Here is a 13768-nt window from a genome sequence, read left to right as displayed (position 1 = left end):
GTGGGATATTGCATTTCTGAATGATAACATCATGATAAATACTGGATCATTAAATACTATTCTACTGAGGTTGCTGTGATCGGAGTTTTATGTGTTAAATAATGGAGACAAAACTAAATACAAGTAAAAGAGGGGGTAAAGTACAAAATAAACACACTGGCAGTGTCATGTTTGTGTTTGGGGCATCGCGTTTTCTACAAAGATCTCTGGGACTCTATAATCCCTTTATTTCCTAATGCATTATACTTTTTGCACAGTTGGACCCAAAGCAAAACTTATAGGTCCGTCTTAGGATGAAGCTGACAACAAGTAGAAATATTACACATCTTTTATATGTAGCAGGATTAGACCCAAAATAACTTTGTCAAACTGCAAAGCAGAGTCACAGAAGATCACGCAACATAGAAGCATCAGCATTCCTATAAACAATCACTCATCTCCTCATATTGCTGTGGTCAGTTTGAATGAGTTGGCCACATTAGTGGAGTATGAAGTGCAGATGATACTAAATGCAAATGTTCATATAGTTGGACTCAAAGCAAAACTTATTTGTTCACCCTGAGCACGAGGTTGACAATAATAAACTCATCCAGAAGCACTGCCTACCCAATTCAATATTACATAGCAGGGGTACAGGCCTGCATTCACTTTGTTAAACCATAGAGCAAAGTCACAGAATGTCATAAAAAGGTCACTTACTAAAAGCTATTGTCTCTCAATAATCCTATTGTTGCAGTAAACTATATGTCATCATCTTTTCATATCTCCTCATATTTTGAAACTGTTCTTAGTTTGTAAACTGGTGTCCAATTGTGTAGAAACATATCGATGACAGAAGGTGTTACTAAGTTTGACTATAAGTTAATTTGGATGGGATATATAATGCACATGAGTTATTCATAGATTTTTAAAAAGTTATATAAAATAGGTCATTTAAATTACCTTGAAATACTACAGATTTATTAGCTTGTATAGCTAACTTTTGCTAATTTACTCTATTTTGTCTGTTGAGCACTGTCCCTCATCAAAAGAATAAACAAATGTAATGAGAATACTATGTCAAAGTACAATTCTGATCTTATTGTGTACATCCATTTTCATAATACAATAATTCCACTGCGATGCAGAGGGAAATGTTTCACTTTGAACTCCGTTATATTTATATGCTGAATACATCTTAAAAATATTAAGTCTTTTTTTAATTAGTCTCAATAATCTCCACTTTAACCCAATCACTTAGACATTTCTGCACATTTTCAAACCACATCAACAACTTCAACATCAAACTTTTGTCTTTTTTCACACTTTCATTTCCTTTTGATAATAATGTTTATGGACCTTTACTTAAGTTAGGTTTAACACAGAGGATGTTATATTTTCTTAATCTGTCAAACTAACTTTTCACCACTAACACATCATCTTATTTATAAATGTCAAGTAACAACCACCTTGTCAGTTTATTTTGTTTCAAGAAGTGAGGGTTAAACAACTTTAATATAACTTCCTTCTGACATAATAACAATAATAATAATAATGTATCACTTTTCCAAAAACAAGTTTATGCAATGTAATTAAAGATTTAAACAAGCTTTTACAAGAAAAATTGATCAAATTAAGCAATAAAACAAACAAAAGTAAAATAAGTGCTCTCTCTTCTAAAGCCTTAGATATAAAACCTAACTATGCACCTCGGTCAAACCCTGCTTTTATTTTTGTAGCAATTACCGGAAATTGTGTTAACTTTCTTAGCGTTTCAGTGGGATGGGAGCAGAGGAGAAGGAGGAGGAAGAAGAGGAGGAGGAGAGGCAGAGCTGGGAGTGCCATGTCCGGACTATCACACTGTGGACTGGTTTGGCTTGTCACGGAGGCTTTCGGGAAAACAATGAGTGAACAGTAGTTGATTATTATTATTATTCTTTATGAAGTAAATTAAATAAGAAAAGAAGACTGAGGTCCAGAAGATCAGCGCAGGATGATGGCAGAGCGTCAGACGGAGGCTGCGTTTGAAACGACCGGATCCAAGTGGCTGCAGCCCGTCAGTGACCAGCTGGGCTTCCCCCTGGATCAGGTACGATTCTCTGTCTGCAGCTGAGTCACAACGAGGGTATTACACACATGATGTACAGCTCTCCCAGTCATGAATGAAACGCCTGTTATCTAGTGTTGTGTCACTTCTTCTCACTGAGACCTGCAGTGAACCCTCAGCAAACACAGACACACAGTGCTGGTCATGATGTTTCTCTTCTTCATCACTAGAGATCTTTTACTCTTTGTTTTGGGAAGATGATTCTTATCTAGAAGCTGGATGATTAAAACAGACTTTTGTGCCTGAAAACAGCTTTTTCTTTTGTTGGCTGTGGGTTTTAAATTCTCCTGATGCCAGTTTATCAAAGTTGCTGTGACAAAGTTTTGATTTTTGCTCATGTGTCCATGTGTATGTCTATTTTTAAGTCCTCATTGATTTTGAGTTTTCAAACATAAAAACTGCAATCACACATTGGACAGATGCTCTTTTAAGGTTGATCAAATGTCTTGTTTTATATTTTACTCACTCTTTAATCTGCAAGACATGCTGCAATATTGTATTTCACATTATATATTTGATCTGTAGGTTTTGCAACTATTGACATGCTGAGCTTATGTTATAAAAATTCTGTATGATAAAGAAGAGGTTATATGACAATGTTTAAAAGTTGGTCTACTTAAAGTTTTCAGTGAGCTGTTTGATACTCTACCTGTAGAGCTGTACATCCTTGGATGATATAATTGAAGATGATTTAACAAGTGGGAAAAGTTATTAGAACCTGTCACAGTTACAGCCTATGTGACTATTTTAAGCAGCTGTGGACTCCCATCCTCGTCTCTGTCTCGCCCACACAGGTGAACTTTTTGGCATGTCAGCTGTTCGCCCTGGCAGCCGCCTTCTGGTTCCGGCTCTACCTCAGCCCTCGCCATGCCAACCCCCTGGTCAGACACGCGGTGGCCACGCTCCTCGGCGTCGCCTTCCTCATCTTCTGCTTTGGATGGTACGTCATCAACCAGTCCCCACACAGTGCATCGTCCACATCCTCTCATATGACACTGCACCACATTCTTATTTTCTACTCTGAGCTGATGCTGTGACTTGATGAACAGCGTGTCCTGGGTGAAAATATGTGACAGTAGTTTACCACTGAGCACATCTCAGTTATCAATGGTCTACCTTCCTGGTGAATACACAGAGGTCCAGTGAGCAGGGTCCAGCACCACAGGTCTGTAATCATAGGAGGACAATGAGGCTGCAGACAGCAGAAGTGCAGAGAAGGCAGATGCCAATGTGGTGGCATGAGTAACAGACCCCAGGGAGGAAATGTGCTGAGGGTCTATTGGCACGCACACCATTTTATCATCAACATACAGAGCATAGTCCCATCATCTGAAATAAATAATACCAGTGATACACATTCTCTCACGGTGTTTGTTCTTTTCTACAGGTACTCGACTCACATCCTGACAGTCGTGGTTACAAGCTACGTGATTATGGTTAAAGCCGATATCGACAGTGTGCACAGGTGAGTCTTTGCCTTTCAACGGAAGATCGGCATAAGAGTCTTGGATATGGCTATGTTATGGACACAAAATGTTGCAGCAGTGAAATGTTTAAGCCCCATCTCATTTCAGTGACAATGGTGAAAAGATAGTTACTGTTGACTTGAGGCTAAACTTGTTGGACACTAGTAATTATTTAAGTCAGAGGTGTGTGTGGTGGGTCAGGCAGATGATCGAGTCCAGATATTTACATTTATATTGATGAAGTATTTGTTGTGGTACTATGTTTTTCATTTAATCTTTAAAAAAGGTATGTATTCATGCTCATCCGTTTGGACCTTCCCATTCATTCTCTCCCTCCCACACATTCCAGCACAGCAATGCAATGCACGGTGCTAGTTATCCCCCGGTAAAATGTGACCTGAACTTAAATACTGCTGTTGGCTGAAGGCATGAAATTAATGTTAAACTCGTCTGGTAAGGATCAGCCTGACGTTCCAGCCAGACCAGTCTGGTACATCAACATGTGTCTTCTCTCTTGTCTGAGGTTTAATGTACATTTGTTTGTGTGTGTTGGCCTGGATTCAAGCAACTTGGCTCAAACACATTAGGGAAAAGTTTTATTCTCTTCATGAATGGAGCAACATTAGTGTGTTGTGGTTAATGTAGGTCACTGTATAAAGGGATTACATGCCAGCAGAGGAAGATATAAACATTATTATTCTGAACACGTGGAGGCAAAACACAGTGTCAACTTTGTAATCATTATGCAGTTAGTAGTTCTGACATCTAAGAATTATAGCTAAACAACGCTGTGCTACCTCACAGCCAAAAGGTTCCAGGTTGAAATCCCTCCGGGGTCTTTCTGTGAGGACTTGGCATGTTCTCCCTGTGTTTTCTCTGGGTGCTTCCAAAGTCCTATGACATGCAAACTGGGGTTAGGTTGGAGACTCTAAATTGACCATAGGTGTGAATGTTATCTCTCGCCAGGTATCCATGGATGGATAGTGTTGTATGAGACTGTAGTAGGAGCTGCCAGAGAGGTGGTTTTGAATTTGTCTGTGAACAAATATGTCACCGCAACAAGATTCAGTAACAATACTATTGGGTGTGGTATGATTCATGAGAGTTGAGTTGTAGTATTAGTGCTGGAGTGACTACTGAATATTCATGTGTCAGAACGTCAGTACAAGGATCATCAGCATTGTGGCATTTGTGATCCCGGTGCAATTTAGTCTCTAGTTTAAACCTGGATTTATTCTGACCATAGGTGGGTGAGTTATTCAATATGTAGAATCTTAGGGTAGCGTTAAAACATTTCATCTGAACATGATCTCTTTGATTGACGATGGTTTCCTTCAGTCAAAATTTTTAAAGTACTTTATGTATGTATAAATTGAAATTATGAAGTTGGTTCCTACATTTTTTTGGTCTCCAAGGAGCTCCTTGTGTCAGGCAGAATAAAGTCCTCACACTTTAACCAATGTTCAAAGACAGATGTCTCACTGAGCTGCATGTTGAGACATGCATTTATTAAGCATTCCCCTGTTAACAAATATATGAGATTATACCTCAGAGGGATGAGATTTTCTGACTCGTTTCTAATGTACCAATAAAGTTTGGTGTCACAGCAAATGTAAAGTCATAAAATAAAATGATTAAAGTGAAATTATGTTATCATGAATTAATTACATTTCCAAAGGAATTCATAAGTATTACTTTGGCAAACACACAAAGACGCACTCTTGTGTATTTGTACAGATTGTACCAGTGTGCTGTAAATTCCCTAATGCAAATCAAATGTATTGGTATTGGTGCCAAATGTGTGACAACCATTTCCAGTAATGTATTAATAAATCCATACCAGCATAAAGCAGAAGCAATTCCTGAATGTGCCAGAGCACATGAGCAAGAGGTGGCAGCCCCACTCGGTATTTTACAGGAAATATTTGACAGTGTAACATCTCAACTGTCTCTCAATTTGTTTGGTTTTTCTTCCCTCCACATGCAGGTACTCCATGGTGACGGCTATGGGCTTCCTGACAGTGTGCCAAGTGAGCCGTGTCGTCATATTTAACTATGGGATACTGTCCACTGACTTCTCTGGGTAAGAAAAAAAAACAATCAGTCCCCTCACCACCTCTTTTCCTCTCGGTCTTAATGTGTGATAAAGATTAATTCTGCTAGCCCCCCTGCTTATCTCATTGTGGAACACCTCTCATAGAAAGTCCTCCCATGATTCACAAATTAAACACAGAGCTGCCAACACCTATGCGTGCTTCTACAAAATAAAGTTCTAAAGATGTCAGTTCAATCAGGAGAGACTTGATTTCCAATTTACCAATAATTATTTTTTATAAACGCACAGAAGAATGTGTATGTTTTACAGTCTTTGGCATTTTAGACCCCTGTGAGATGTCATCAGGATTAGAAGGGAGTGGAGCAGAGCATCGAACAGGAATACCCCCGGAGTCTAGACACTGGTGGTGGTTTATCGGTCATACGTTTGTTCGGAAGGTACATCTTATGCTTGTTTGTCCTATTGGACTCGCTGAGTGTGACATCCTCTGCCCTCAACCCTCACAAGGGTAAGGGAAAACTACACAAAAGAACCTTGACAGGGAAAAAGGTAGAAACCTCAGGAAGAGCTGCATGTGAGGGATCCCTCTTCCAGGATGGACAGAAGTGCAATGGATGCCACGATTAATAAGTATATTGTCAGGCCGTCTTGTAGATATTTAGTCTGCGATCAGCTGCCACCATGATCGGGTGTCCTCGATCCGTTGACATGATCCTTGATCAGTTGAGGTCGGGATCCGGATGAGGTAATGAATATCCTCAGACTGGAGGAGAATGGGGTGGAGGAGGGGTTGCGCGAGTCGCTGAATGATGGCTGACTGAGGAAGAGAGGAGAAGGGATTTTTAAAGTTAGACAGCTGCTGAATGACTGGCTGACAGAGACCGTGCCCGACCTGATTGGATATTTAGGTACACCCACAATCAGCTGATCACTGTGCAGGTTAGGTCCTCAATTGGGCGCTCCTGATATTAGGAACGCCCACGATCAGCTGATCGTCTTCAGGTTAAGTCTTCCTTACTGAACTTACGCTTATTTTACTTTTCTGGCTCCTGTGTTCAGCAGTGTCTTTATCCAGTTCTCATGTGGATGAATTTTCTGGCAGCGTCAGTAGCTCTCTCCGCATGACTCTGGTGACGAGCAGCCAGGCCTCTGACTCAGCCTTTGGCGGGGGTCATGTATTGATTCAAGATCCAGCTGCGTCAAGCTTTCCGATTGCACAGATAAATGGCTGTGAGTCACAGAGATGGTGCTTGTATGTGTGAGTTTGAGATTAGCTAATTTTCTTTCTGGCAAAACAGCAAATATAGGGAATGGTCAGGATTGTGTTGTGTTGTTTTCCCTGTAGGAAGGTGTCATGCACTTAATCTCAAATCTGTGTCGCTCTCCCATTTGACTTCCAAACGCTGCAGAACAGAAGCTAAACTGGGTCAACACTTTGGTCTTCGTGGAAAAACAGAGTGTGGTGGCTGCAGTGCTGCACATACCAGCTGGCACCCTGAAAGTGTTTCTCCAAAGCCTGGTGCCAGCTCTCACTGAGCTAGCCCTGCCAGCCTCATGGCCAGGCCCCTCTCCCCCTTAGTTTTCCATGCTGTTTGCACAATGCGGCCCCCTCACACTGGCTCCTGTATGTGTGTGAGATAGTTAAATGTGCGCTTGTGCTCCCAGTGCATACACACTCATATTCTCCGGACAGAGAGGTCTCTATCTTTGAATGAAACTAGTGGGGGTGTGAATCTGTCAGTCAATAGGATAGGGCCTGAACGCCCTCCGCAGTTATCTCACTTGGTGGTGTCCATAAATGTGTCCCTTACTGAGACAAATGAAACCGATGTTCAAACTGTGCCACTTAAAGGAAACTCACACATGACTTATTCTATACTAATTGTATGTTCTCTTAAAGGTTCAGTGTGTAGAATTTAGTGACATCTAGTGGTGAAGTTGCATGTTGCAGCTGAACATCCCTTGCCTCACCCTCCCCTTCCAACGCGAAATAGAACATGTGGTACCCTTCAGTTGGCATAAAAACTAAAAGTTGTTTATTTTGTCCAGATTGGGCTACTGTAACAAACAAACAAACAAATTGCGGCCTCCATAGAGAGGACCCCCCCCCCCCTCCCCCCAATGTAAATATAGAGTATTTAAATCGTAAGGGCCCAACAATTCGTTGAATTTAAGATGAAACACTCTAGTGAAAACATCACTAAGTTTATCTTTTAAATACAATTACTGCCAATAGATCCTTTTCACCTAAATCCATACACTGGACCTTTTAAGTCAATAATATTAAATGGTATGGACACAACTCAGAGTATCTGATGGATGGAGTCATGTAACTGGCAACATTCTAAATAACACCAGATTCACAAGATGGAGATCAGGTTGTCTGGTTTCAAAGAGAGACCGTGTTTAAGTGAACTTTTAGATATCAATAATTGACCTGACAAAGCACTGCTGGAAAAGAACGAGGACATTCTCAAGGTCAAATACATTCTGCTGCTTCATACAGTGGCTCATCACCTCCGTCATGTTGTATTTGAATGGATTTCAATGAGTCTGTGTCATTTGGTGCAGCTTCATTGAATTTAAGGGGACTGCTCATCTGAGTGCCGGTCTAGTTAGCCAGTGTTTTATAGGGTGGGCTTTGTTTAAGGTCAGTATAGAAAATGACTCGCTTGCTGAGCTGTGATGGTCTTTACATTTGACTTTTATTACATTAAATCATGGTTTCTTTACCAAAAATCTTACCGTGATCATCTGCTTTTGTAGGTTTCTTAATGACACTGTCAAAAAAAATGAAATGATATTCAGGTTCATACAATACATGTTTATTCTCATTTCAGGATTCACCAAGTCTATTCCTCTGCTTTTTCTGCTCAGGCCTCTGATGATAGTAACTCAGAAGATCACCACACTTGCTTTCCAGCTCCATGATGGTAAGATAGAGGACACACACACACACACACACACACACACACACACACAGATGTTGCCAGCCTTTACTGGAGGAGGTAACAAACTTCCACAATTAAATACATTAAACATTTTTTTCATTTCAGGTTTCATGTCGCTCATAAGTTTAATAATTGTTCCCTTTAATGTGAATGCTCCTGCCAATATATCATCGCGACAGTCACTGTGTCTCAATTATAACAACACTTTAGTTAGTACACACACGTAGTAAAATCACTACACTTGTTTCTGATATATCTACTTTACTTGCTCAACCTTAAAATGAGCTGCCATTTTGTCAAGTTTGAAAATACATTGGTGGCCTCTGACCTTCTGCCACTGATACAAGATGGCGACCGTTGAGGGGGAGGGGTGTCCATGCTGCTATAATTGTCCTTGTGACACAGCAAGTGAATCTGTCTGCAGTGAATCATGGCACTGAAGCAGCTAACTGGAATCATTTTACTGTCAATATCTGTACCTCTCCTGCTGTGAAATGACAAGTGGCTCCCATGAAAAAGGCCCATTACTGTGAAATAGAATCATCCTGTAATAGGGGATACTAGATTAGAAAAGATTAAACAGGGTGGTGTCAGATTAATTAAACGTTTTCAAATAGGCTTAATACTGATGATTCATCCCTTATTTTTTCAGGTACGTGCAAGAAATCTGAACAGCTGACCCCGGAGCAGGAGCTGCATGCGATAAAGTGAGTTTTAAATATGTTACTTTAAACCCAAACCTACTGTACGGATGCGTATATGAGCAGAGAGGGTTGCCTCTGAATGAATGCCTTATTTGAAAGAATAAATAAATATAAATAACTTTCTTTTCCTCAGCCACCAGGGACAATGACAAGGACATCATGGTGACTAGATCATTCATGTAAAAACAGCATGCTGGGACCTCAGAAAGGAGGCATCGTTTTGCATGAAGAACACTGAATTGTTATGCATGTGTATCAATGCAACTACATTTCGTCAGTGTCCCATGCATGTCAATATAAAAAGAAAATGGACAAATAAACAGTTAGTGCTGTTCTCGTCCCGTAACCCTGCACATGCACAGTTGGTGATTGTCTCATGTTTGATACTTCATTCTGAGATGCCTGTGCAGATTCTGTAGGGTTCAGTTTGAATTGTACCACCTGTATATACAAGCTTTAATGTAATAACCAGTAATATAGATGAACTTTCTCAGCAAGTGGAAACCAACTTGATTTCCTGGGATTTGAGTGTTTGCAGGAACAAACTCTGGTTCCCTTAAAGGCTGTAACTGTTCTTATCAGAGCCAAAGGAGGAAAAACTAAATCTCATTTATAACATTCAGATTGTCTCTATGTGAAATTCTATAAAGAATTTTTTAAACGTATGAGCCCCTTTCATCTGTCATCAACAATACAGTTTTACACCATTTTTAATTGTAATATATTATTTAAAAATACATGTTTTCCTCACATTTCCACCACTATTGCATTTCACCTGAGCTGATCACTGTTTTATTACTGAAAATGAAAGGTTTCTTCCCTGTTGTTGTTTTCAGCGATTTCTTGTGTTGTTCTTTGTGCAGAGTGAGGCCGTCTCTCATGGAGTACCTGAGCTACAATCTGAACTTCCTGAGCATCCTGGTGGGGCCGTGCAGTAACTATAAGGACTACATAGACTTCATCGAGGGCCGACACATCAGCCAGAGGCTCAGGCAGCACTCGGGGACGTGTAACGGACAGAATGGCTACGACAAGACACCAAACCCGTCCCCTCTGGTAAGGTCATGAAAGTTTATCTATATATTAGACAAGGCACATCCTGGGAATTTGTCTGTACCTCTTATCTAGAGCAGTCCTCTCTTAATTAAAGTTTAAGACTTTTCACCTGCGTTGTCTGAAAGTGTCACCGGCTTATGTTTAATTAAACTCCTCCTAAAGCTGTAATTAACCTCGGTCCTTGTTGTTGGTCTGTAACTTAAAATGTGTATAAGAGAAACCAACAAGAAAAAGAAATGGCTCGTGTTGACTTGATGAAATCAATGTGTCCCCGGGGGCCAACAGAATTGGTGCATCCAGTCGTGGACAGATCCAATATGTTCCAATTTAAAGAACATGTCACCTCAGTCTGAATGAACACAGTGAAAGGTTCAGTGTTTTGTTTCTGTCTCTGTTCTGCTTTTTTATGTTCAAAGCCAAAAACTGAACATCCGCGTAATTAAAAGAGGTGCACTTTTGCGATAAAACTTTTGCCGCAAAAACATGCAAAGTACATATATCTGATTATAAATACTTTCCTAAGTAATATATCAAATTTCCTCTGGAATCAGCTGGACCTGATTTTGATGTGACCTGTATCGTCCACTTCTCATCTTGTCTATTCGTGATGGACGTTTGCATCATGTTCCCGTGCAGACTGCTGTGTGTCAGAAGCTGCTCGTCTGCTGTGGCTGCATGCTGTTCTTCCTCACTGTGACTCGCTCGCTGCCCATAACGTACAACGTGGACCCCCACTTTGTGAGCCACGCCCCCTTCCTCACCAGGCTCACCTACGCTTTCTTCTCCATACAAGCAGCCAGGCCCAAGTTCTACTTCGCCTGGACACTGGGTGAGCACAGAGTGTGTGCACTGCCAATACAAAGAGGACATACGCTATTATTGTTATTGCCATGTTAGACTTGATATTTTATTTTCCAGCCGACGCTGTGAACAACGCTGCAGGTTATGGTTTCATGGGGATGGATGAAAATGGAAAGCCATCATGGGATCTCATCTGCAACCTCAATATCTTGGGAATCGAGGTACTGGCATAGAAATTCATTTAGGGTCAAAGGCCGCCACTGGCTAGAGGATTAGAGTCACTGTCATGTGTTCCCTGTTTGTTTTAGACTGCAACCAGTTTCAAGACTTTCATCGACAACTGGAATATTCAAACAGGAATTTGGCTCAAAACGTGAGTTCTTCAAAATATTATACTGCACACAGAAATCATTAACTTTCCATTTTACATACACTCTCACGCACACGTTTAATTTCTGTCATCTCCTCAGTGTGTGTTACGACCGAGCCCCCAAGCACCGGTTGGCGTTGACATTCGTCCTGTCGGCCCTGTGGCACGGCGTCTATCCAGGCTATTATTTTACTTTCATCACCGCCATCCCAATCACCATGGCAGCACGAGCAGTGAGTACCTTGCCTCCTCTCGAAAACAAAATGAAAAGTCTATAAATAGGACAGTCAGTATTTTCTCCAAATGAAATTTCGATAGCTTTATTACATTCCCAGCCCATGTCAAAAGTATATATATATATATAAAGTTTCTTATTGTTACGGCATTCTTGATCATATTTAAGAAGTTTTAGAACTGTGTACTTGTCAGAAAAGACGTGTTCCTGTGTATGAAGGGCTTGAATTGACTTTTTATTCCCCAAACTGTGGTCGGGCTGTTTCAACTTTTCTCGGTGTGTGGGGTAAAGAGGGTTTAGCAGCATCTCACTGACCTGTTGAATAAAATAAAATTTACACCACTGCAAAATATAACATACAGAAACCTTTTCGTCTAAATTCATACAAACTAAGTAAAACATTTAAAAGAGAATACAAAGTACATATGTATATTCACATTACTTAACATCAATAGCACTGTTCAAGTACTTCTAGTGTGAAATAAAACAGTTATTTATCCGTCTGACTTCATTTTTCTCCCCCCACCAGATAAGGAAGTCGGTTCGTCACAACTTCCTGTCCTCCAGAGACTTGAAGCTGTTCTACGACATCCTAACCTGGGCGGCCACTCAGCTCGCCATCTGCTACACCGTCATGCCTTTCTTACTTCTTGCAGTAGAGCCCACTTTGGTTTATTACAGGTACGTCCCCCAGTATTTAATTATCTAATCAGACCTGGTTCACGCTTGATGCATTCGTACGACTGCATGAGTTTCTTTGATGCAAAAACAATCCATCAACTTTCCACGGACTCCAGTTCAACGTCTTTGACCAAAGCCAAAAGTTGTGACCCTGCAGACTGTTGATGCTTTTCTCACACACCGCTTTTGTAGGTTTTTTTTGCTGCTCATCTAAATGCAACAACTAAAGGAGCTCCTCTTCTTGCTGCTGTTTTGAGATCACAATCTTATTTTCTACATCATGTGAAGAATGTGTCTGTGTATGCAGACACCTGATTGTTTGTATGGAAGCATATGTGCAGCTGCTGTCCCTGTCTTTACTGAAGTTTGAGCAAAACTTTAAATATAAAGAGGATTTGATTTACATTTATACATTACATCCATATATTTGTTGGGCTGTTGTCTGTATCTGGGATATTCATTAATATGTGCTCAGTTTACAGTCAAAGAAAGTATTTCTGAGGGTCCCACAATCTGAAATCATAATACTCTCCTATCACTTATTATGATTTATATAGAAATTATTACATTAAATTCAAAATGTCATAAAATATTGGTAAATTCCAATGGGGGATAGGGTCAAATTCCTGTGTCCAGACGTGTAAGTCAGACAAAACAAAAGCACAAAGATTTTCAGGCAAAGAAATTATTTCCACATGAGAAGCTGGCGCCAGAGCATTTTGATGCTCTTTCACAAATAATTACTAAATTGATTAACAAGATATTTGCAGATACATTTTCAGCTGTTAATTAATGCGAGTCGCCAATAGACAGGGTATTTATACAAATTAGAACTGTAATTATTATTTGATAAATCATGTTTTATGTTTTGACAAATATTCCACATTTGGGTTTTTAACAGATTTTGTCGCCTGCTGTACTGTGTAATGTTCTAAGTCAGTTTGGTGGATTAATGACAGAGTTACACTCTTTGTTTTCTCCTCTCTTTCTCAGGTCCATGTACTTCCACGTGCACATCATTAGCATTCTGATCGCGATCGGCCTGCATAGGAAACACAAAGCCAGGGACCCCTCTGCCACCACTAAAACCCACTCAGCCCAGTGCCAGCCTGTTCACTCCAACAACAACGACAAAGTAGACTGAAACCCCCCCTGTCACGTTGTTTCAACAGGCGCTCAGTGCATGGTGTTCTCTCAAAGACAAGTGAATATCATCCCAGGGAAACCATTTCTGAGACACCACACAGGATTTGAACCTTTGGCACTCTGGATGAACACGGGAGGAGTTTTTCTGCCATATTTTAAGATGAAGACAATACATGAGACAAGCTCAGTGGACAGACTGGAACGAAAACTAGCTGA

General features: G+C 40.4%; 1 protein-coding gene across 1 annotated transcript; it reads left to right on the top strand.

The window, feature by feature from the left end:
• Positions 1-1871: 1871 nt before the first annotated feature.
• On the top strand, positions 1872-13768 carry mboat1 (membrane bound O-acyltransferase domain containing 1). The gene is made up of 13 exons (XM_053432938.1): positions 1872-2068; positions 2881-3026; positions 3474-3551; positions 5540-5635; positions 8486-8541; positions 9212-9266; positions 10127-10319; positions 10956-11148; positions 11238-11341; positions 11429-11493; positions 11591-11723; positions 12255-12406; positions 13400-13768. Exons 1-13 carry the CDS (start codon positions 1973-1975, stop codon positions 13548-13550), a joined length of 1518 nt encoding a protein of 505 aa, XP_053288913.1. The 5' UTR covers positions 1872-1972; the 3' UTR covers positions 13551-13768.

Source organism: Pleuronectes platessa, chromosome 10 (genome assembly GCF_947347685.1).
Source record: "Pleuronectes platessa chromosome 10, fPlePla1.1, whole genome shotgun sequence".
NCBI classification, from domain to species: domain Eukaryota; kingdom Metazoa; phylum Chordata; class Actinopteri; order Pleuronectiformes; family Pleuronectidae; genus Pleuronectes; species Pleuronectes platessa.
The sequence above is the reverse complement of the archived record's forward strand: the minus strand, read 5'-3'. Positions and strand labels throughout refer to the sequence as shown.

What these genes read in the sequence shown, in the direction of transcription:
- mboat1 (XM_053432938.1), top strand. Translation starts at nt 1,973, where the DNA reads ATGATGGCAGAGCGTCAGACGGAGGCTGCGTTTGAAACGACCGGATCC. An exon ending in GATATCGACAGTGTGCACAG is followed by an intron (nt 3,552 to 5,539) that starts GTGAGTCTTTGC and finishes CTCCACATGCAG; the next exon opens with GTACTCCATGGTGACGGCTA. An exon ending in TCACCATGGCAGCACGAGCA is followed by an intron (nt 11,724 to 12,254) that starts GTGAGTACCTTG and finishes TCCCCCCACCAG; the next exon opens with ATAAGGAAGTCGGTTCGTCA.